Source organism: Thamnophis sirtalis, unplaced genomic scaffold (assembly GCF_051295495.1).
Source record: "Thamnophis sirtalis isolate CommonGarterSnake01/CBP01778 unplaced genomic scaffold, rThaSir2_p1.2 scaffold_6, whole genome shotgun sequence".
NCBI lineage: Eukaryota > Metazoa > Chordata > Lepidosauria > Squamata > Natricidae > Thamnophis > Thamnophis sirtalis.
The window spans coordinates 39,574,915-39,598,265 of NW_028261386.1; the positions used below are offsets into that span (position 1 = coordinate 39,574,915).

Consider the following 23,351-nt stretch of genomic DNA (forward strand, 5'->3'; position numbering starts at 1 on the left):
GCGCACGGCACACACGCCTTACCAGCAGCCCCTGCGCTCAGAAAGGGGCGGCGGCAATACAGTGAGTGTGGGCGGGGGAGATCACACGTCCCGCCCCCCCCCCGTTCCTCCAGCACAGATTCTTTCATCCTCGGCGGCCGTGCAGGAGCCGAGGATGAATTGCATGAAATCCTGTGCGTGTCACCCCAAATGGCTACGCGTGTCAGCACTGACACGCGTGTCATAGGTTCGCCATCACTGGGTTAGAGGGATATGTTGCAAAACAAGGAGAGAGAATGTGGACTGAATATGAAAGATGTATTGGTATGTTGAGATGCTTTCATCATAAGGGGATTGAATAAGGATTAAATTACAAAACAAATTAATAAAACTGCAGAGGTCAATAGGGAAGGGAAATAAGACAATTTTAGTTGGATGGAGTTAAGATCATGTAAAGGAGGTGAGAAGTTCAAAGGCAATATTATATGAAATTGAAAAATTAATATTGTAGAAGCAAGAATTGTTTCCAAGAACAGAAGAGCCTGGGATGGTATAAGGCAGAGCTTCAAACTTTTTCAGGCTATAAAATCTGTAATTTAATTTTAAAAATCCCGGGATTTCTGATCAAAGAGCAACACTTTGAGATACAAATTGGCTGTATTCAACTGAAATGTATTTGGCTCTTAATGTCCCACAGAACCTCATTAAGATCTTGCAGGATCCCAGAATTCTGCAGAACACATTTTCAAAAAAACCCTGATACCTGGAATTGACTTGAACTAGATCTGACTCATGTTCCTTTAGCTTTTTTAATTATTACTTCTTACATCTTTTCTATGATTTGCATAATATTGCTTATGTAAAAGGAATAAAACAATGGTTATATGCGGCTATAGTAATAAGCCTGCATATCATACCTGGAAAAGCAACCTGTTTTTCCCAAAACGAATTTTTCCTTTTTGGTTGCTGAATTCTACATTAGAAGATGCTGCTCCTTAAGACTCAAAGTAAGCTATTTGTTCAAAGTGAGTGCACAACAGAACCTCTGATTTTAAAATACAAGGAAAATGCATACATGACACGCGTTCAAAACAAAAGATGACTACCAACCATACAGGTGTAAGATAGCCATTTTAACTAAATTAGTTAAGCTGAGCAGATCATGTCTTAAATATAACTGTGCTGAACATTATGTTTCATTAAAGTTCAAATTCATGAGGGCCCAGATTGTTGGGGGCCATATGCTGACTCTGTAAGCCGCTTAGAGAGGGCTGTAAAGCACTATGAAGCGGTATATAAGTCTAAGTGCTATTGCTATGTTAACCCTAATAAATACGTATGTATAGGTGCTGTTGCCAAAACCAGGCTCACTTAAAGTAACCAAATCACACTGAAGACACAATATAAATTTATTAGCATAAAAACAGTAAAATAATATACATTGGACTCATGTCCCAGTTGGGCAGCCTTGACCAAAGGCAGAACCATAGTCTATATCTGTGATGCCACGCATGCCACAGGTGGTATGCAGAGCCATCTCTGTAGACACGTGTGCTGTTGCCCCAGCTCAGCTTTCCAGGGCATTTCTTTTGTGAGCTGTTGTTTCCCTGCAAATGATGAAACAGAAGCTCACGAAAGAAAAAGATCTCACCTCTGGCAGAGTTTCCAGTGTTGGGATACCCCACCTCCCGCCGGCCAGCTGCTCTTAGAGTCTCTGCTAGGCATGCATGGATGTGTGCGCATGTTTGCGAGTGCATGTTCACACGAGTGTGAATTTTTGCAAGCGCATGCTCACACATGCACGCAATTTGGGCACTATGTGCCTAAAAGGTTCACCATCACTGGCATATATGCTTTTGGCTTCTTACATTTCAAAGACAAGAAAAACTAAAAAAGGCACAGGAGAAATTGGGTAGGTGACTTTGGGCCAGGCATTTTTTCCTCAGTCACGGAGTGGCTGCTGTAGGGAAAATAGAAGGGAGGTGTGTTGGATATGTTCCCCACCTTGAGTTATTTCTAAAATAAATAATAAAGGCAGGATACAAATAAATAAATAAAATGATACTGGAATGTTTTTGATGAACCCATCTTTGTAACATTTATCACTTCTTACTAAGTTGGTATGCTGGTTATACTATTTTTGAAATGTGGTCTGTAAAAATAAACAATTTGGTTTACTGTCTGATTCTTCCCCCTATTGCTATTCAGAGTCAATTCTGCTTGCTGTAAGTATTTTCTTACAATGTATTGATTGGGGATGAGGGAATCCCATAGGTTTGGTATTGAATGCAGCTCATGTGGGTGTGTGGAGGGGTATATTTTATCACCACATTACGAATAATCAACAATTGTATCCCATCATTCAGTTATTGGGATCAAAGTTAAATACAGTATTCATATGGCTTATCCATTTTTAAGATACTCAACTCAAAGTAGCATTTTGTTGGCCTCAGAGCCATTGGTGTTTATGAAAATTAAAAGCCAATGATATGGGCTAGGATAGAGCCTCAAAACAATCAAACTGAATACTATCACAATAAATTTTTCAACTTCATAAAAGTTATTAATTAAACATGATTGGAATTATGTTGATTGCCCCTTTTTAATCATTTCTTTAAAATACTGGCATTACACCTACAATTTGGCAGAATCAAACCAATACAACTGTATCCAGTTCAGTCATGTAGTCCAATGTAATTCCCTTTCCAATTAAAAACTGTTGATTTTTTTGCATCACAGATAAAAATGCACAAACAACATATTAATCATCAAATATTGTAGAAATGCATATAAGAGACTCTAACAAAATAAAATCCAAAATATGAGCACAACAAATTAGGAATTCTGCATTCTTTCTCTTTAACAATAGCTCTGTACACAATCAAGTTAAATATTTATTTTAAAAATATTAATGCTATCTTAAATTTAAGCCACAAGTTTAACATTAAAAATGACATCCATTTAAGTAAAAAGTTATTAACCGAGGTACAGTATTTATGTGCAACCAGTTCAACAGAATGACATTCAATGCTCATGTACTGTTATTTGCCAGATGCTTTGAAAGCCTTTGCTGCAAGCAATTCTATGTAACACAAATAAATTGAAGAACTGCCTATTGCTGTAGTTGGATTGCCAAAATTACATAGTATTATATTTAAATATTCAATTATCCTATAAATCATCATATGCCAATTTTATTGTGATTTTGCTGGTATGTTCAGCAATCCTTATTCTTGAATGTAAGAGTAGCTTACATTCAGTTGTTGGGAAAGCTAAACTATTTGTTACACTTTTAAGTTTTTCTAAAATAATTATGGTGAACAAATATTTCTTACTCCAAATAAACATAGCCATTAATGCAGATTAAAACTTAGATCTAAGATAGCACAATTATCCCATGCAAGTTCTCTAGAAGTCTTTCATCGTATTATCAGTAATGATCATGTTTAGCAATTGCTTTGAAGTTCAAAGTGGGTCAATTAAAAAAAATCACCATAATTAAACTGATGTTTGCTTGTAGTTTTTTGTATCCAAGACTTTCTTTCCACACATTGCACAGATGCCTGTGAATAAAAAGCACAGCAATACTGAAATTACTTTTGATCATCCAGTATAACTTATTTCTCAGTAACCAAATACACAGGGAAGAAACTAGGATTACGGCAAATATCTTACCTTTTTTGTATGCACATCCCTGGCAGTAATGAGAGCCTGGCTGATGAACTGAACTTTTACAAATCCGGCATATTGCAAATTTGTTTTTGCCGTAAGGATCAAATCTAAGAAGATAAAAACAAGTGAATTTACAGTTTATCAAAATAATTTTTGTTTACTTTCATATATTTGCAGTAAATGGGGGTAGTGAAAGGTGGACACAATCCCCCAAGAAAGCTAATAAACGATCCAAGAGCGTTTATGTGTTGCAGTTGCATGAAATGATCAAAATGTAATTTGCCATTTTGAACTATGACTATATGACTACAACAGTATGTATGTATGTATGTATGTATGTATGTATGTATGTATGTATGTTGTATTTGTGCTGATAAATAAATAAAGGGAGACTAGTATAGATCTATTTCAAGCTATTTAGCTCTCATCAGCTAGCTATACCCTTACTGGGATTAGAACCTGTGCTGTATTGCATCTTAGGCAGATGTGTTAAACCATTAAGCCACAAGGTTATTCTCCTTATCATATATATAAATTATTCACGTGTCCATGATTTTCCTTATACCTTTTCTCTTCTACCTAGGGTAAATCAGACCATATGACATGTGCATGATAATTTCCCAGTCTTTTATTTACTTGTCCAGTGCCTTACAAAATTACCATGATCTACTCCACTGTTTTTAAGTTTGGCAATTGTAAGATGGGCTTCAGGAAATTCTGAGAGTTGAAGTCCACACATCTGAAAGTTGCCAAGTTTGAAAAACACTGTTTTAGCCATTGCTCTTCAGGATGCAGTGATATTGGTAAAGAGTTGCTAAAAGTACAGTGCAGTGGGGGGGGAAAAAACTTCTATGCCAACTCTAGGCTGGAGAAAGTAGGCATGACTATATATGGAAATACGAAAGAGGCTAAAATTCAGGGGAATGAATAAGCAAGTTAACAATTTTTCCAGCATTTGATTCATTTGATAAGTGAATTAAGATTTTAATTACCTTGCTTTTTTTGATGTCAATGCCTTGTTTTCATTTAATTTTCTCCCACCACTTTCTATAAATGAAAAGATATAATTTTGAAACAACTTCAACTTAAAATTGAAGCCATTAAAAAGAAAAATGAATGCCCAGAATACGCAGCAATAAACATGAAAATGAGCAATTTAGCAAGACATTCTGAGAATACTGATTTTTTCCCAACCACATCTTTATCATGTCCCTTCCATTTTTTACTACCCTCTAACTACTTGGGAGACTCATCTAACAATAGTTAAGTAGTCTTCTACACATTCAATGGGATTTTGCCTTTCTTCTGCATCCACATTAGTCCACAAATCTTCTCTCCTAAGCTTTAAGAATATATATGAACTGAAGGAATTTGGTTTTGATTCCACTGTGTGACATATCACTGGAAACATTTTGCATTTGTCTTCCCTCCACAATTTAATAATTTCTGTGATTGATTTTTCTCTGCTAATCTCAGTAGATCCCATTCTCTTTAGCAATCTGAACAGCCAAAACAGAAAATGTACATTGCTAAAGATCAAAACAGAACTGCAGCAGGAGTCACATTCCTTTAAAAACTTCTTCAAAACAGGAAAATACTTAATAAAATTAGGATATTGTGTATCTGTTGGATAGATATTCAAGAGATTTCCCTAATCCAATATGATTAAGAAAGTCTGCATAATAGGACATGTAATATTGCTATCAATACTTAAGTGTTTGTACAATCACTTAAATCAATGATCCAATTAGAAATGCTGAGTCTTTTAAATTATATAAAGTTCGGTCATGTTGCAATTGTCAAGTTGTAAAGGTTTTTAGCATCAGTACTTATTTTCAAGGAAGATTGATTTACAAAAGTGACCGTAATATTCATATGCTAGAAAGAAAACCAACTTATTTATTACACATGGCAGTTCCAGGTTTAGATTGCTTACTGCTTAATAATAATTGGACTATCAAGTTATTTCAGAATTTTAGTTTTATGAACAAAGGTAAGAGAAATGTGATTAATGAGGTGTAGGATTATAGACATTAAGGAACATACAGCTTGACATGAAAATCTGCAGGGTTTTTTTCTCTTGGCATTTCCTACATATTTTCTTGATCAAGAAATGAGAAATAATCAAAAATAAATAGCAGTTTTTGTGATATCTAAGAATACCTGTTGTGTTTCTTGCACCATCTTTCCAGGTATCAGGTGTAATTACTGTACCAAGTTTTCTTTCACCTATGGAGTAGCATTGAAAAGAAAGAATAAAAATTATGATAATATAATAGATAACAATAGCACAGTATGTTCAGGTCATATCATTTCAAAGAATAGATAATAATAAAAAAATATTAATAATATGAAGTGCCGCATTCCATGTAGCTTATAACTATGACTCTAGGAAAATTGGAAACCATTGAAGATACATGGAATCTATAAAATCTATCCTCTGACTCTAGAAATTGCCCTTTGGGATTTAGTGAGTTTTAATGCCAATACATGTTTTTAAAATTGTGAGGTATTGATCCTTCTAAATACAGTAGGGATTACTTGTCAATAACTATAAACAGCTGTCTGGCACATGCTGTAACTACAAGAAAGTATGATTAAGTGAAAGCAGGACATAAATATAAAAATAACAAATGTAAATGCAAACAAATAGTAGTTTGCAGATTTTGAGGCATACCGGTATATAGCAAATTGATTGAGATAGCAGATAAACTCCACAAGTCTGGGAAAGATGAGGATTGTTCTCATAAATGAAACCTCTGTCATAATACAGAAGTATTATCTAAGTCCTAGATTTTGGACAATTTACCAGTTGATAATTTTGCAAAGTGAACATTTTAAAAAAATAACCTTGTTTCTGGTTTCATACGTAGCTATGTTGTCAGTGTAGCACCTTTTACAGAGAAATCCACGTAAGGCTGTAATCTTATAATCACTGAAATTATTACTGCTTTCTGAATTAACATTAATGTCATTATGCTAATTTTATCTCTACTTTGCTTTATTGAAAGTGTGCAAGTGATATGTATACTACTGAATTATATCAAATTAACAGTAATTATCTATTTACTACTAAAACTTGTTTGCATCAAAGGATATCATTTTTGAAGCAAGATACCACAAACCAGCTACAGTAACTTACAAAATGGATCCAAAATCTGGAACCCATGACTCTCATGGAATTGAAATTTGGCAAATTTCATAAAACATTTTTTATGGGGTCAACTTCTAATGCTTGGATGTGTTATATAATTCGACATAGGCTATTTTCAAGGCTACATAGACTACATCTCTGAATATCTCTCTGAATTTGTAAGTATTTTTCCTGTGAAGGTAGTACATTAGAAGCTCTGCCATTGTTGGAAGGCACTGAGGATTCTAGAAAGGCAATATTTCTGAAAAGATGACACAACAGGTTGTGCCTTATCTAGTGTATATGCAAACAACGACAGTTTGGGATCTAGATCTTTTTATGCAGATCTTACTATATTAATAACATTAATATTAAAAAATTGAGAAAACAATCTTATAGTCACTACAGTATAATTATTTAGTTACCATAACCTTTGTGCAATCAAGTTGTAAAGATGGTAAAACTGTAAACCCTACACACCACCATACAATCTGACAAAAAACTATAGCATAACAAACCTCTCCTACTGTTGTACCTGATCAATACATTCTAGGCATTTTCTTACCATGATTTTCAGAGCAAACAGCCATCATTGCTAGGATTTACTGAAAATTTTACAGTACTGTACATCCAATTCAATACCTCCAAACACAATGATCTGAGACCCGTGTACTCACAGACCCAAATTCCATTAAGTGCACTCAGGACAGCATCCTAAAGCAGCAGTCCCCAAATTTCTGTTTTACACCTTTATCACACAAAGAAATAAACCCTTGGCTTTTAGAGCAGGCAGCCCTCCGATTTTGCTTGTGGCACTGATCTGAGTCTCTGCGTTAGATAAGTGTCATCGACGCCATGAACCTGAATATGGCCAAACCCCGGGAGACAGTGGAGGAGTCTCCCTCCCTCCCTCTGTGTATGTTGCTATGGTCCATAGGATCGCGAAGAATCAGATACAACTTAAAGCAGAGGTCCCCAAACTTGGCAACTTTAAGACTTGGGGACATCAACTCCTGGCTATGCTGGCTGGGGAATTCTGGGAGTTGATGTTCCCAAGTCTTAAAATTGCCAAGTTTGAAGACCTCTGACTTAGATACTGAACAACAGCTGATCTGAACACACTAGGTCCCGACTTCTACCAGACATACAACTAGACTTTCCTTCCGCGGGAGAGGGGAGAGAAACCGTTCCTTGGACGACAATCCCGGGACCAAAAATAGAAGAACGTTACTCTCTCAGGAAGAGCCCCCCCATCCCATCCCCCCCCTCAAACCTCTGCATTTCAGTTGTTAAAGGAGCCTTCTCACTTTACACCGCGGGTTCTCCCACCCTCTCCCGTCCCTTCTACTTACATTTCTCGCACACCATGGCGAAGGCCTAAAACACCCAACCGAAAACGGCGAGGGGAGGGTAAAAAAAACCCCGTCAGCCAGCCGGGAGAAGCTCGAACCTCCCCACCAACACCACAACAACAACAACGTTCCACGGCCGAACCTCCGTAAGAATCCACATTTCCGCTTCCGGTTTCCTCGTGACGTCCAGGGCGTGAGAGCCTTCTTCGCGAACCGGCCGATGGATTGCTGTACGGAAGTAGTCGTGACGTAAGAACCCGTCGGAGGTGGGGGGGTGGATTGAGTGCGAGCCACTCGTGCTATAGGAGCGCGGGGGGTCGTTTCTAGGGGTGTGTGTATATATGTGACGTATTTGCGAAGCTTCCCCTGATAGAATCTGGGAAACGGCAGGTAAGCTGGATCGGCGCCGTTGCCTCGGAAGCCTTGTCTCCCTGCCTGTCCTATAGGGGTCACCCAGCCACCATCTGCCTCGATATTTTCCCGGATAGCAGCCTCCTAAAAAGCCTGCACGCAGGTGGTGAAGGAAGGGAAACCGGGAAATACGTTATGTCCTTCGTGGTCTTCTGTTGATTACAAGTCCCTTGCACATTTTGTATTTGTATGTATTAGTTTGTCCAACATGTACAAGATAGCAGGTAGAAATATAAACATGGATATGAACGAAAGAAATGAATACAACTAAATGGGGTTGTTAGGACAGGGACATGCACGCCCTCTTTATGAACCTGAGGTCCTCGGTAGACAGTTTAAGGTTGAAGCTGGGAGAGGGGTGTGAGAATGTGACAATGGAGTCAGGCAGTGATGGGTTCCAGATCCTGTTGCAACCTGTATGGTTGCAATGGGGCCCGGCGTCCTCCACATGTGTGTGCACGCACATGTGCGCAGTGCGTGCATGCATCTTACCATCCAGCGATGCATCCAGCGAGTCTCTGCAATGCTCCAGCTGTTCGACGGAGCGTTGCGCAGGCGCTGTATGCACTGTGCACGTGTGCGGAAGCCCCAAAGAGTTCAAAGACAGGTAAGGAGCGCGGGTGGGCAGGTGGGCCCTCCAGAGCACTGTACTGGAATGGTACCTGGAGCTCCGGGCAGACTCTGGTACGCCCGTACCGGGGTGTACCTCCTGCAACCCACCACTGGAGTCAGGTAGAGCATTCCAGGCGTTGACCACTCTGTTGCTGAAGTCCTATTTTCTGCAATCGAGTTTGGAGGGTTTTATTTTATTTGTTTAGTTTGTCACTCATGTACAAGATAACAGAAATAAGAATAAACATGAATAAGAACACAGGAACAAATAAATGGGGACAGTTAGGCACGCTGGTGTGCTTATGCACGCCCCTAACTATATATTTCACCCTATTCTATCGATGGTAAGAAAAATAGCTTATTTAAACTTGATTTGTTTAAACAACTTAAACCAACCTTGCAAAGCCTGACCTGAAGTACCTTTTGGTGCTTCGTTGTGAATAAAAACCTGTACAGGTAGTCCTCAATGTTACAACCATAGTTGAGCTCAAAATTTATGTTGCTAAATGAGAAATGTTTTAAGTAGCTGTGCCCCATTTTACGACTTCCTATGCCACATTTGATAAGGGAATCACTGAAGTTGTTAAATTAGTTGTTAAGTGAATCTGATGCTCCCATGGACTTTGCTTATCAGAAGATTGCCAAAGGTGAACATGGGTCTATGGGACACTGCAACTGTTGTAAATGTGAATCAATTGTCAAACATCCATATAAATCATGTGGCAACGGAGATGTTGCAACTGTCATAAGTGTGAAAAGTGGTCATAAGTGACTTTTTTCAGTGCCATTGTAACTTTGAATGGTCACTAAGTGAACTGTTGTAACTGTTGCCGGTCTACATGTATCTATGGGTGTATCTGTTAGCCTCCATTCTTCACTGATGGAGGTTGCTTGGAAAGAGATCAGATCTGAACAGTGATTCAGACAGAGAGATACATTCTTTTTCTGAAGGTAAAAGAGGATGTATCGTTACTTCCAGTTCTCTTCATTTGGAATTGAGGTGTTTGCAACTAAACCAACCTAGTGCATAGGAGAAGTTGGAAAGATCCAGAGTCATTACTTTGGAATAGTTTCTTAATAAATGGAAGTATTTTGAAGGTGTTAAAAGCCATTTTTATCAACTATTTTGAATATTTTTATTTTCTTTCATACAACAAATTATCACTTTGGCGATTGCTTGCTTTTTCATGTCCCTAAAAGTTACTGTAGGAAGATTTTATTTATTTATTTATTTAGTTTGTCAAACATGTAAAATGTTTGTAAACATGTAAAAACATTGCTATGCTATAAACCCATTTCATTTCTGTAGGAATGCATTATCTTTTATACAAAGGAGAATTGTCTTCACTACCAATATTGATATAAATGCCTTAATTTGCTTCTCCACAGGTGGAAATTAAAAATAAGACACCATGAAAGATACAGAAATAAAGAGACTGCTGACTGCTAATGTCATCTGTATCTTTTCTGTTATTGTAACTACTATTGTTCCTTCTCTGTTCTTGAATAATTTCTCAATCCTGGACACACACTTGACATGGCTATGCATCTGTTCAGCTAGCGTTGGTATTATAAATATAATTGCACATATGATTTTTAAGCCATATTTATCTACAAGAAGATATTCTCTTGTTCACAAGGTATGTCATGTTTGATAAAATTTAACTGATGGTATGAGGCATGAATATTATTTTTATTTGGCATTTTTTGATTCTCAATAATGTTCTATTTGTTCCAATGCTACATGGAAGATCATGTGAAAGAGTAAAATTGAACAAATGATTGCATGCTTTTAGCTCTTTAGGAACTTTATGGTTGCAATCAGAATAAAACTCAAAGCTCCACGTTGTCAGCATTATTCCATACCTTTTCTCTCTCAACTGAAACTCTAAAATAATCTGGAAGTAATTAAAAAATCTCTTAATATTTCTGCTATAAGGAAGCTGATTTCCCCCCTCTGAATAATGAGGTATAATTTGCTATTATTTAAATATATATTTCAGTATTTTGATTATAGGACAAAATAACTTTATTTTATAAAAGTCCATGTTAGATTGCATTTAAATTTTTAAAAGAATCCAATCACATCAAGCAAAATTGCATATCAAATGAAATTGCATTTCTAGTGTTAAAACAGCTCCAGTGATATCTCCCAAAGAATGGCAACAAATCAAGAGAGAAGTGGTGGCCCTTTATAAATAGGTTAGGTAGTTTTCCTGGCATTGTGTCTTTTTCTAGGAGCTGTTAGAGTGCACTCTTGTGGAAAATTTTCCAAGCCTTCATGTGTAACCTTGTCCATTGTATAGCTTGTTTGAAAATGTATCTTGCAACAGTGTAGTAATCAGAATATTGTTGTGGAACTTACAAAAACCAAATCTAAACGTAAGAGCTTTTTAGCAGTTATGATTAACAACTGTCATAAAACTGATTAGGATACTGACTGATTTTGTGAAATATGCTTGCACAAGTATTCTTAGCTTGTAAGTCTCATTCAGACATATTGAATCAGCTGTGAAAGTGCAATACAATAGCTCCTACAGGAGCATCTTCCTAACTTTTAGAATATCAAAATATTCAATATGGTATAAAAATAATTCAGATTATAGCATTTAAATTTTACCAGTTTCAACAAGAGATTGAAAAACATTATCAAACCTCTGCCATGAAAATAAATGTGACTTAAAAGGGTTTCAATCTGGGCATTTCGTTTCAGCTGAATATGTTAAACAAAGCATTTTATTTTAACTTGGTTTTAAAACAATGAACAACCACTTGCGCTATGCAACTCAGCCTTGTTTTAAAAGCTTTGCTAGAAATCAGATTGGATTTGTTGCAATAGATATATTTTCCTGCCTAGGAGGCTGAAGGATGAGGATGGAAGGATCGGGCAGAAAGGGAGAAGAGGATACAATAGTCATTGTCAATTTCTGGTTCTTCTATCAAGAGATTGTAAGAACCCAAATATTAGTTCAGTGTTAATGATCTAGAAAAGGTTTACAAGGGTTTTAATTTAATCTAAGTATAACTAATCATGTACTTTATGGTACAAGAGCTTATCTTTTATAAAAGATTATGCATATTGATGGCATTGTATATATTTTCATTCTCTTTAAAAGGCAACAAGATTTGTAAAATGCTGTGTATACTTCTTCATATCTTGTATCCTCTTCCATGGAATTATTGTTCTTTACGGAGCACCATTACTAGAGTAAGTATGTCTCTTACAATTCCACCTGGTAAACCATAAAGTTAAATTTTAGAAATTTGCATTATGGATCAGTCTGGATTTACAGTGTCCCACATAAGACCCTCTAATGGAAAAAGAAGAAGCTAGGAGAATGGGAGAAAAGAAGAAGATTAATAAGAAGTGGAATCTTTGAGAGACCAAGAGAAAATGGTTAGAGGAGGAGGAATGGAAAGAAGGGATATATTAGTAGATTAAAGGGAATTGTATTAACATTGTTAATGGTATGTAGTCAATTAAGATATAAGGGAATTAAAGTAATATTGTTAATTGTGGATAATTAAGTTAAATGTTCTCTATGTAAAAACTGAATTTGAGGATGTATGTTGCTTATAGTAAAATAGACCAACAGATGAAATATGAAATGATAATTTGGTTTAACTTTGAAGGGGCAATTAGTGATATTGTTTATGTTCTAAGAAGAAAATAAGTTTAAGATGAAAAATTTGGAAAGAGAATAATATGGCTGAAATTAGAAACAGAACTATAATGTAAAATGGAGTATGTACAAGAGAGAATGTAAAAGAAAAGTGGACAATACTTCATTTATAAAGTATGTCAAAATTTGTAATAAAAAATAAAAACCTTGGAAAAAAAAGACCATTTAGTGGGAAAAGGTAATGTGGATTTGCTTTTAGATATGTAGTTCTGGGATAATATTAAATATTAATAATGAAGTCAAATATGATATGACCCATCTGCTTAGTGAACTTAGAGTTGATGATAAAAAAAAGTCAGTTACAATTTTGATTTCCTAGCCTCACGAATAAATAAAGATGATAGTGAACTAGTTTATTGCTGAAGTAAAGAGGGCAGTAATTCTAAGAAGGAATGTGCAGTCGAAGTTAGACAAGATAATGAGAAAGAGGATAAATTATGGATCAGATGACATTTAGTAAGATTACCATGGATCGCAAATAGCAGCAGCCAATCAATTCTGGCGCAAATAGGTTGATCATACAGGCATGTGCGACAAGGAACTGATGGGCTAGAAAAAAATATATTTAGCGAAGTTCAGAGAAATCAAGAGAAGTAGAAACAAATAACCTGGATAGATGTGATCAAAAAGATGTGGCAATGGTGAAACAAAATAAATGACTCTATAACAGTGGTACTGGAGAAACACCTGTTCATTGGTTCTATGTGTCCAGAGTCACAGGGCCATTGTCTCTCTGAGTAGGAAATCTTCCTGCATTGGCCTTTTAAGGACAGCTCAGGGGAATGCCCTCCTCCGGTGGTTAGGTACTTTGAGTAACACATAATTATTATTCATTATATTTACATCTCACAATGCCATAGGAACTCAAAATAATATATACTGGAGTCTCCCCTAATTTTATTTCCAACAATAGCCACCCTGTAAGTTATGTTACACTATGAGTGATACTTGGCTCTGAGTTGGATTGAATTTGACTTTGACTCCATTGATCAAAATGACATATTGGTAAAAATATTATTTTTTGTATGAACCTGGCCTATTTTAATATATTATTGTCGAGTTCTTAATGGTGTACTAAATTGTAATTCAGTTGTAGGTAGGTTATTCCGTCACAGGTTCTACATTTTACTGTTATAAATCCACCATAATCCATTGTAGCAGTTTAATTGGCAAAATATAAAAAGAACCCAGAGACTATTGGCCTTAGCAAATCAAACAACATTTTTAGATTGTTTTTATCCCATCTTTATTATTTTTATAAATAACTCAGAGTTGCAAACATATGTATATACTGCTTGAAAGATGAGCAAGTGAAAAGGGTTTAAGCTCATGATGCAACAGGATAAATATTAAATTATAAAATATGTAAAGTGTACATATGCAGCTGAACATTTATGTGTCATTTTAAGCTCATTTTAGAGAATATTTTAATAGTTGATGCAAAAAGCAAACAAAAGTGTTGTTGAGACCTGATCATAATAAAAACTAGGTAGGTTGAAGGTGAATTTAATCACCCCAAATTCCACTTCTGAAGGTTGCTCTGTCTCAAAATAAGTAAATACACACTAGCATTGCAAGAAAGACTGATACGACAGGGGAAACACTAGACATGATTCCCCCCTCCCTTCCCCAAAGCTTCAAGTTGTCTTTGTAGAATATGTATTTATTTGTTTATTTTATTACTTATTTTGTATAGAGGAGCATTAAAATTTTCTATCTTCAGCATGCAGTCTGCAAAGTAGAACTAGCCAAAACTAGAAACTTGTTTCTGAGTAAATGTGGGGTGTTTTTAGATTTTTTAAAATCCTATCTTTTATTATTTTTATAAAATAACTCAAGGTTGTGAAGATACCTAATATTCCTTCCTCCTCCTATTTTCTCCAACAACAGCAACTCTGTGAGGTGAGTTGGGTTGAGAGAGAGTGATTGGCCCAAATTCACCCAACTGTTTTTCATGTCTAAGGTGAAACTAAACTCAGTTTCCTTATTTCTAGCCTAGTCCTTAATCACTGAAAACTATGTACTATAGTAAAAACAACAACAACATTAAACTATTTTAAATAAGAAAAAAAATCAGGGTTGTGGGGTAAATTTTTTGATACATGATCATCCAAATGTCAGTATTACACTTTTGAGATGTGTGACAATCAGTATGTGGAAGTTTTGAGTTTCAGAATTGCGAAAACTCAGTTTTTATATAAGAGGTATAAACTGCTTCAAAATCAGACACTCTTTGTGTTTGGATGTCACATTAAACATTAATCACACATGCCCCAGATTATGAATTCAGAAGGAGATCAGAGGCATTTGCTCTTATTTTGAATTTATTATAGTCTTCTATGGTATTCAAATTTGGTAAACATGGATAAATCTCTACTGAGATTTGTTTAGATCTTCATTTTGGGTGACGGCGATACACAACTTTTTCTAGGCCAAATGCTACAGTTGAATTAAATGGGATGTTAGGGACTACTTTCTAAAAGCTAAAAGCTAGAATAAATCCCAAGTTTGATTTTAATGAACTTCTTTAATAATTAAACAATTTCCCTATAATTTTGTTTATGTCCATTAACATGCATGTCATTTATCCACCGGATCAAATTACGAGTCAATAACACCTCATTTTTTTCTGTTGTCAACAGAGAAAATATGTCAATCTTTTCAAATCATTCACAGTTCAGTAAACATGAACTAAGATTTTTTGATGAATCAATTAAATTTTACATGCACTAAAACAAATTTTACATTTTTTAAATAATAGATGTTCCAGTTCTTTAATCTGTGAACCACCAATACCCTTAATGTGAACTTTTAAAATATTCTTTCATTTTTAGAATAAAAATTGTATTTTAAACATCAAATCCATCAAGTATATATTTTTTGTTTCTCAGACATAGCCAAAACATCTGGTCCACATTGATATGTTAAAATATGCTTGAGTTGATAGTTATCACTCTTGTGAATTAGGGAGAAGTCAAGAAAAATGTTTAATCATTACAAAGTAATTGTATTCCAGAGTTTTCCCACAGCTTCCAATAGAACATTTTGTCTCTAATTGACATTTAATTTTAATTAAAATTTAATCTGATTAATATACTATTCAGTCATTTTTCATAATTTTCCATCCCCACTTCTCTCATTATGCTTAAGTTATCATTAGCTACAAATTTTAGAAATGTCTGGAGCAATCCTGTGGCTCAGAGCTCTTAGGCTATAAAGGCTTTCATTTATGCAACTGGCTGATTTCAGAAAAGCAGAATGAATGTTAATTACTGTTTAAGCATAATAGTATGTTTTGATTAACTGAACTTCAAGCAAAATTGAAGTTGTTTGATAACCTTTCCAGAGGAAGTAAATGAGTTTGGAAACCGAGAGAAAGGCTAAGTTCATTTGTCTATGGAGATTCTCAGTGATCCAGGGCATTGTTGTCCCAAGGGTGCTTTTTCAGGAGGCAATTGGACTTTCTTGTTTTTTCTTTTTTCTTTTGAAGACATTTCACTTCTCATCCAAAAAGTTTCTTCAGCTCTGATGGATGATGGAGGATGGAAGGATTTATACTCCTTGCAGAAAGCTGGTCATTTGCATTCTTTTAGTGAGTCATTGAGACCACTTGGAGGTTTATCTGTGACCTCAGGGTCTCCTGAATAGTGCAGTTGAGTATGGAGCCTTCATGGTTGCAGGATTTTTTTTTGTCCTGTATCCCTTCACTGTTGAAGACAGGCACAGGCTGTTGAGGATGCATCTGTGTTGCCTGCATCAGACTGAAGTGGAAATGGTTCTTGTGGTCTGCAATTTTTCTGGAAATCCATTCATACTACCACATCATTTGAAGGGTGTTCATCCCAAAGAACATAGCTGAAAGTCTATGGAGATTCTCAGTCATCCAGGTCATTGTTGTCCCAATGGCTTCAAACCCATCTGCACTACTCAGATGTCCCCGAGGACACAGATTGTGGCCTTGACAACTGTTTAAAACAATGCAAATGACCAGCTTTCTGCAAGGAAAATAAATCCTTCCATTCTCCACCATTCAGTCAGAGCTGAAGAAGCTTCTTAGATGAGAAGTGAAATGTCATCAAAAGCAAGAAAGTCCAGTTGCCTCCTGAAAAAACACCTTAGGGATGGCTAGGTTCATTCCTACTGTAACCACTGTTCACATGGTGTCTGAACACAAAAACTTATAGTTTATAGTTTTTACCATTTCAATGTATTTATCAAGGTTGGTCTTTAAAATAGCTTCAATTTTTTTTTCCAGATCAGTCTGGGAGACCTTCTTATTTGCAGTTCTTTTATCCACCTTTACAACTTTGCCCTGCTTATGTTTGCTGGGTCCAAACTTTCAAATGTGGCTGAGAGTGTTCAGTAAAAATGGGTAAGTTGCATGTGGTTGGAATTTGCAATGCCATTAGTGCTGTTGAGGTTAGTCATTTCTTTAATAGTTTAATCATAGTGAAATAATGGTCATATTCTTATCTGAGACAAGGCAAAAAAAGCTGCTGCATTCTGGCTTAGCAGATCCAAGTAGTAATCTACTAATGCAGAACTGCTCAATGGCTCCTTCTTCTGCCACCAGAAGTAGTTACAATTGTGATTTCTCTTCTCCATCATTTATTTGAAATAGAATCCGCACATTTTTTAAACTCTTAACAAGCCAGAGTTTATTGCTTGGTTCCAACTTCCAGGTATGAGTTTTTAAAAAAAACAAACTAGTGGTTAGGTTCACATGTCATACTACATAGATACGGTACTTCTCTGATTTGGGTAAGTTGTTCTACCAATAGGAGGCACCAAACTGCAGAATTCAGCTTAGTGGGGTGTTTGAATTAGGCTTTAGCATTCAAACCCTAAATTGTAATGCAAGAACAAATCTGCATCATAATTTTGGATATGAAGCTGGCTTCTTATTTACTAATCACATGCAAGATTAACTGTGATTAATATGTCTAATCGCATAGTCTTATGCAGTGACTCAGTGGCTAAGACACTGAACTTGTCGATCAGAAAGGTCAGCAGTTTGGTGGTTCCAATCCTTAGTGGTGTGTAACACAACTCCCGTTACTTGTCCCAGCTTCTGCCAACCTAGCAGTTCGAAAGCACGTAAAAATGTAAGTAGAAAAAGAAGAACCACCTTTGGTGGGAAGGTAACAGCGTTTCGTGTGCCTTTGGCATTTAGTCATGCCAACCACATGACCATGAAGACATCTTCGGACAGCGCTGGCTCTTCGGCTTTGAAACAGAGATGAGCACCACCCCCTAGAGTCAGGAACAACTAGCACATATGTGTAAGGGGAAACTTTACCTTTACCTGATAGCTGGAGTCCAAAAGCTGAGGGTTTCTGCACCATTTCTTCACAATGCTAAACATTCTTATTCAAGACACTGGCTCACAATAAAACAGTCTAAATAGGTTTATATTATGCTAGTTAATTCTAGCGTGTACTCATTGTTTATTTAATATCTTTTGCTTTACTTGTAAAAAAAAATCTACTCTGAAAAAATGTTCCTAAGAGTTTGGGTTTATAGCTTGCATCCTTTTGATAACAACTGTCTTTGGGGAGGACATTATTTTAAATTTTTTTGCATATTTTGTAAATTTCCTGTTAAATATAAAGATGCAAAGCTAGGTATATGCTGAAGTATCTCAAAAGCTGCTTGTTCTTAGCAACTTGACATTCTGTTGAAAAGGTCAGATCTTGATGTAGAAACAATTTGGTTAAATGAGCCCTGAAATTTAACTTGTTGGATCTTCTCTGATAATGTCTTTCATGTGCTGAACCCATTTATCTTAAGGCAGCCCATTGCTCCTCCCAATTCACATGTTTAAAATTTTAAGATTTCCTTATAAGCTTATACTCTTACTTGATAGATGCCTTTGATGGCTATGCTTTCCACACTTAGCCAGCTAGATTGGAGGTGCTGTGCAGGTAGCTCTTGAGTTATGATGTCATGTGTCTGCATCATTTAGCGACAGCAGTCCTTTTGTGTGCCTGCCATTTTCAAGACATGTTACTGTATGCTGTAAAGTGACATGACAATGATTTTTTAAAGTTACTTTTCATCCAGAAGGCATTCAGTCTTGTCAACTGTACAAGACTTAATTAGTCTCAGTTATTGTCTATGCTTCTTCAGCCAATGCAAAATGATAATTTACCCTATAAAATGCTCCAGTGGGTTTTTCATTTCTGGTTTGAAAAGCTGTAAAAAACAATAGTTGGCTTCTGAAAAGCTCATAACATCTACTTTTAAAATACACTATATTGCCAAAGGTATTCGCTCACCCATCCAAATAATCAGAACCAGGTGTTCCAATCACTTCCATGGCCACAGGTGTATAACATCAAGTACCTAGGTATGCAGACTGTTTTTACAAACATTTGTGAAAGAATGGGTCGCTCTCAGGAGCTCAGTGAATTCCAGCGTGGAACTGATAGGATGCCACCTGTGCAACAAATCCAATCGTGAAATTTCCTTGCTCCTAAATATTCCACAGTCAACTGTCAGCTGTATTATCAGAACGTGGAAGTGTTTGGGAACAACAGCAACTCAGCCACGAAGTGGTAAGCCACGTAAACTTGTCCAGCATCAGTGTGTGACCTCACAAATGCGCTTCTGGAAGAATGGTCAAAAATTCCCATAAACACACTCCTGAACCTTGTGGATAGCCTTCCCAGAAGAGTTGAAGGTGTTTTAGCTGCAAAGGATGGACCGACGTCATATTGAACCCTATGGATTAGGAATGGGGTGTCACTTACATTCAGTTCATATGCGAGTAAAGGCAGGTGAACGAATATTTTTGGCAATATAGTGTACTTGATTTATTTGTCTTTAACTCTGAAAGTTTGGACTGAAATGATATGTTTAACTGGCACTATAATACTATTAAGAAATGTTCTGTTGCATAACAATGAATGATTAGTATCTTTACAGCTCAGGGAGCGATAGTTTTTATCATCTTTTTGTTTCTCATTTGCATTTTCTTCAGTTTCTGTGAAACTTCATTCCATGAGTCAGAGAACTCTGTAATATGTCAGTTTCATTTTTTTCAGCATCTTTAGACACAGATGATGCAGATGTGGGTTGAGAAAGCAAGTTGTATCTTTGCCTTAAGCCAAGTCAATCCTTAAGTATAAGAAAAATATAGATACATTTTCTTTTATAAAATAATATTAAATTCTAAAACAATTTCAACTTTAAATAAAATGTAAATATCTAGATTTTTTTAATATTGCAAATAGGACAACAAAGTACACAAAGTACATTGTATTTCTGAATAGGCACAAAAAGGCTTTGGGATTTCAAAGTAATATTGATTGGATGATAATGATATTATAAAGATTATAATAGGTATAACCAGACAACTAGTAAAAACACAATAAAACAGTGCTGGGTTCCGGCTGCTGCTATTGCTGGTTTGCTCAGGGACATGCTGCGTGGCGCTTGATGTGAAACATGCACAGTACTTATGGTGCCGCCGAGAGAACCAGTTCGGAGGCCTGGCAGGCCAAGTTACTACCTATGTGGACAAACTGGGCTGAACCAGTAGGAACCCACCTCTGCAATAGAAGTACTAAGATGAACTGAATTAATTTCTCAAAACGTGTTTTTCTTTAAACCTGTAGCTTAGAAGAATCTAAAAATACAAGATTACAGAAGCACAAATTCCATTAGCTATCACATGATGACATGACATGTATGTAGCATCTCAAAAACTCCCCTGTACATTTGTCAGAGAATGATAGTGAAAAAGGCAAATAGCATCTTAGTTTTATTAGGCAAATAATGTTGGCATCATGGATCTTCTGAAAGGTCTTGGAGAGTCCCAGGGATCTGGAGACCACATTTTGAGAACCACTCCTATAACAAAGAGTTAAGTGTCAACGCATCTCTTTTCTGTATCAACTAAGTAACATCATGATAATTTTGTTTATCACATACACAAATTGAATTAAAACACCCGCAGTGTTTAAGGACAAAATTATTGGTGCCTGACTCAGTCATCCAAAGGTGCTTTTTCAAGAGGCAACTGGACTTTCTTGTTTTTCTTTGAAGGTGTTTCGCTTCTCATCCAAGAAGTTTCTTCTGCTCTGAAGTCCTTGTATTTTATATGGCTTTGGTCATCTAATTTCTGAAAGTGATAAACCACCTACAAAAGTTCAAAAGCAAAACAAATGAAAAATTATATAATCATTTCCGTGAAAAAAGTTAAAAAAATAATCGTGCTTTGAAACTTCTTGGAACACTAGTAGACATGATCTCCAGATCTTCTTGGAGCTGGGAGTTCCACTGTTTTGGTATTGCAGCAAGACATATATATCCTTCATATATTCCATCATGAGCACCTCAATAGAAGATGTGCACAAGAGTCTTTCTAGCTAATTGAAGAGAAAGAAGGCCTTATTCATCATAGGCAGATCGTATCATTTTATATTAATATAGAGAAGAGTACTCAATACTTGTACATGTGTATTTTGTAATGCCTGTGCTGGCTCCAGAAACTCAGCTTATATTTGGAAGAGATTGCTTCTCCTCTTTTATGCTGGAGGCATAGAGTTACCAAAGTTTCTTCCTGCCCACCCAATATGTTTTCCTAACCAACTATTTTCTCTGGAGGGGGTGGAATGAAACTCAACCAATTTTAATTAAAACCCACCGGCTGCTATTAAATAAGCAGAAATCCCCTCAGACTTGAGCAGGGAGACATCTGGTTTCACTTGCAGAAAGCAACAGCTCTGTTGCTTTTTCACATAAGTGCTATTCACAGTTTCCATAACCATCTGACAAGAATATAGATTTCACCTGTGTAAAAAGTTAGTGATTTTAATTGAATTATTTCTCAGTTGTGAATTTAAATTCTCAGCTTATGAGCCTTTTGTTCCCAGCTGAACATAATTGCTACCATAATGAAGAAATTGTGGTGTATTCCAAGGGCCTCACAACCAAATCTAAAATTAATTAGTAAATCTTGCTATGCATGTGGAATCCCTAAATTGCATCAGTGCCTCTGAGGATGGGATTCTTGTCCAGTTGAGATTCTGTTCCAGTAGTTTTGCTGAACAGAAAATATGTTTCAGTATATATGATGCAGCATTTTTGCAACGTGGTTTTCAATAAAGGGACATTTTTGACTATATTTTTCCTCAAAATTATAAAGGATGAATATAAAAATTTGGCTCATCTTGTGATCTATTTTGTGTGCTATCAAATCAACGTTGACTCTTAGCGATCACATATATTTTCTCCATTTGTCAATCATTTTATATATCCTAGTTTTCTAGGTTAAAATACAGGGATGGCTTTTTATTGCTTTCTCCCACGCAGTATGAATTGATGTCTTTGTTCTGATGATCCTCCGCCTCCAGCATCTTCCTATGTGGTTGATCTGGTAACTTGGTTATGATTAGTGTTGCTGCTTTTATCTGAGCTCATTTTTTAAAAAACAAATTGGTGTTTTGCTCTGATGTTTTTAATCTCATTTTTATTATACAATACAATACAATAGCAGAGTTGGAAGGGACCTTGGAGGTCTTCTAGTCCAACCCCCTGCCTAGGCAGGAAACCCTATACCATTTCAGACAAATGGCTATCCAACATCTTCTTAAAGACTTCCAGTGTTGAGGCATTCACAACTTCTGAAGGCAAACTGTTCCACTGATTTAATTGTTCTAACTGTCAGAAAATTTCTCCTCAGTTCTAAGTTGCTTCTCTCCTTTATTAGTTTCCACCCATTGCTTCTTGTTCTACACTCAGGTGCCTTGGAGAATAGTGTGACTCTTCTTTGTGGCAACCCCTGAGATATTGGAACATTGCTATCATGTTTCCCCTAGTCCTTCTTTTCATTCAACTAGACATACCCAGTTCCTGCAACCGTTCCTCATGTTTTAATCTCCAGTCCCCTAATCATCTTTGTTGCTCTTCTCTGCACTCTTTCTAGAGTCTCCAATGTAGAATCTTTTCTACATTGTGGCGACCAAAACTGAATGCAGTATTCCAAGTGTGGCCTTACCAAGGCATTATAAAGTGGTATTAACATTTCACGTGATCTTGATTCTATCCCTGTTTATGTAGCCTAGAACTGTGTTGACTTTTTTGGCAGCTGCTGCACACTGCTGGCTCATATTTAAATGGTTGTCCACTAGGATTCCATTATCCCTCTCACAGTTACTACTATTGAGCAAGGTACCACCTATACTGTATCTGTGCATTTCGTTTTTCTTGCCTAAATGTAGAACGTTACTCTTCACCACTGAATTTCATTTTATTACATAGTGCCCAATGTTTGTCAAGATCCTTCTGTATCTTAAGCCTATCTTCTGGAGTGTTGGCTATTCCTGCCAGCTTGGTGTCATCTGCAAATTTGATGAATTCCCCATTTATTCCCTCATCTAAATCATTGATGAAGATGTTGAAGAGTACTGGGCCTGAAACAGAGCCTTGGGGTACTCCACTGCATACTTCCCTCCATGTAGATGTAGTTCCATTGAGGACTATACAATGAGTGCGGTTGGTCAA

General features: G+C 36.3%; 3 protein-coding genes across 6 annotated transcripts in view; 1 reads left to right on the plus strand and 2 right to left on the minus strand.

Annotated features, from left to right (window-relative positions):
* Positions 1-1,930: 1,930 nt before the first annotated feature.
* CRIPT (CXXC repeat containing interactor of PDZ3 domain) lies at positions 1,931-8,295 on the minus strand. The gene is made up of 5 exons (XM_014067863.2): positions 8,137-8,295; positions 5,815-5,880; positions 4,644-4,698; positions 3,655-3,758; positions 1,931-3,542 (listed from the first exon to the last, which is right to left on the minus strand). Exons 1-5 carry the CDS (start codon positions 8,150-8,152, stop codon positions 3,478-3,480), a joined length of 306 nt encoding a protein of 101 aa, XP_013923338.1. The 5' UTR covers positions 8,153-8,295; the 3' UTR covers positions 1,931-3,477.
* Positions 8,296-8,309: 14 nt separating this feature from the next.
* Positions 8,310-23,351, plus strand: part of PIGF (phosphatidylinositol glycan anchor biosynthesis class F) — a 65,943-nt gene continuing 50,901 nt past the window's right edge. For 2 of the 3 annotated variants that reach the window (XM_087717681.1, XM_087717679.1), the window contains exons 1-4: positions 8,386-8,526; positions 10,549-10,799; positions 12,276-12,367; positions 17,098-17,214. In XM_087717681.1, coding sequence (XP_087573807.1) covers positions 10,572-10,799; positions 12,276-12,367; positions 17,098-17,214 — 437 coding nt within the window. In that variant the 5' untranslated portion in view covers positions 8,386-8,526; positions 10,549-10,571. Of the gene's footprint in view, positions 8,527-10,548; positions 10,800-12,275; positions 12,368-17,097; positions 17,215-23,351 lie in introns of all 3 variants that reach the window. The other variant, XM_087717680.1, reaches the window with a different exon arrangement.
* RHOQ (ras homolog family member Q) overlaps positions 20,329-23,351 on the minus strand; it is a 57,867-nt gene continuing 54,844 nt past the window's right edge. For both annotated transcript variants that reach the window (XM_087717685.1, XM_087717683.1), the window contains one exon: positions 20,329-20,985. In XM_087717685.1, the coding sequence (XP_087573811.1) occupies positions 20,833-20,985 (153 nt within the window). In that variant the 3' untranslated portion in view covers positions 20,329-20,832. The remainder of the gene's footprint in view (positions 20,986-23,351) is intronic.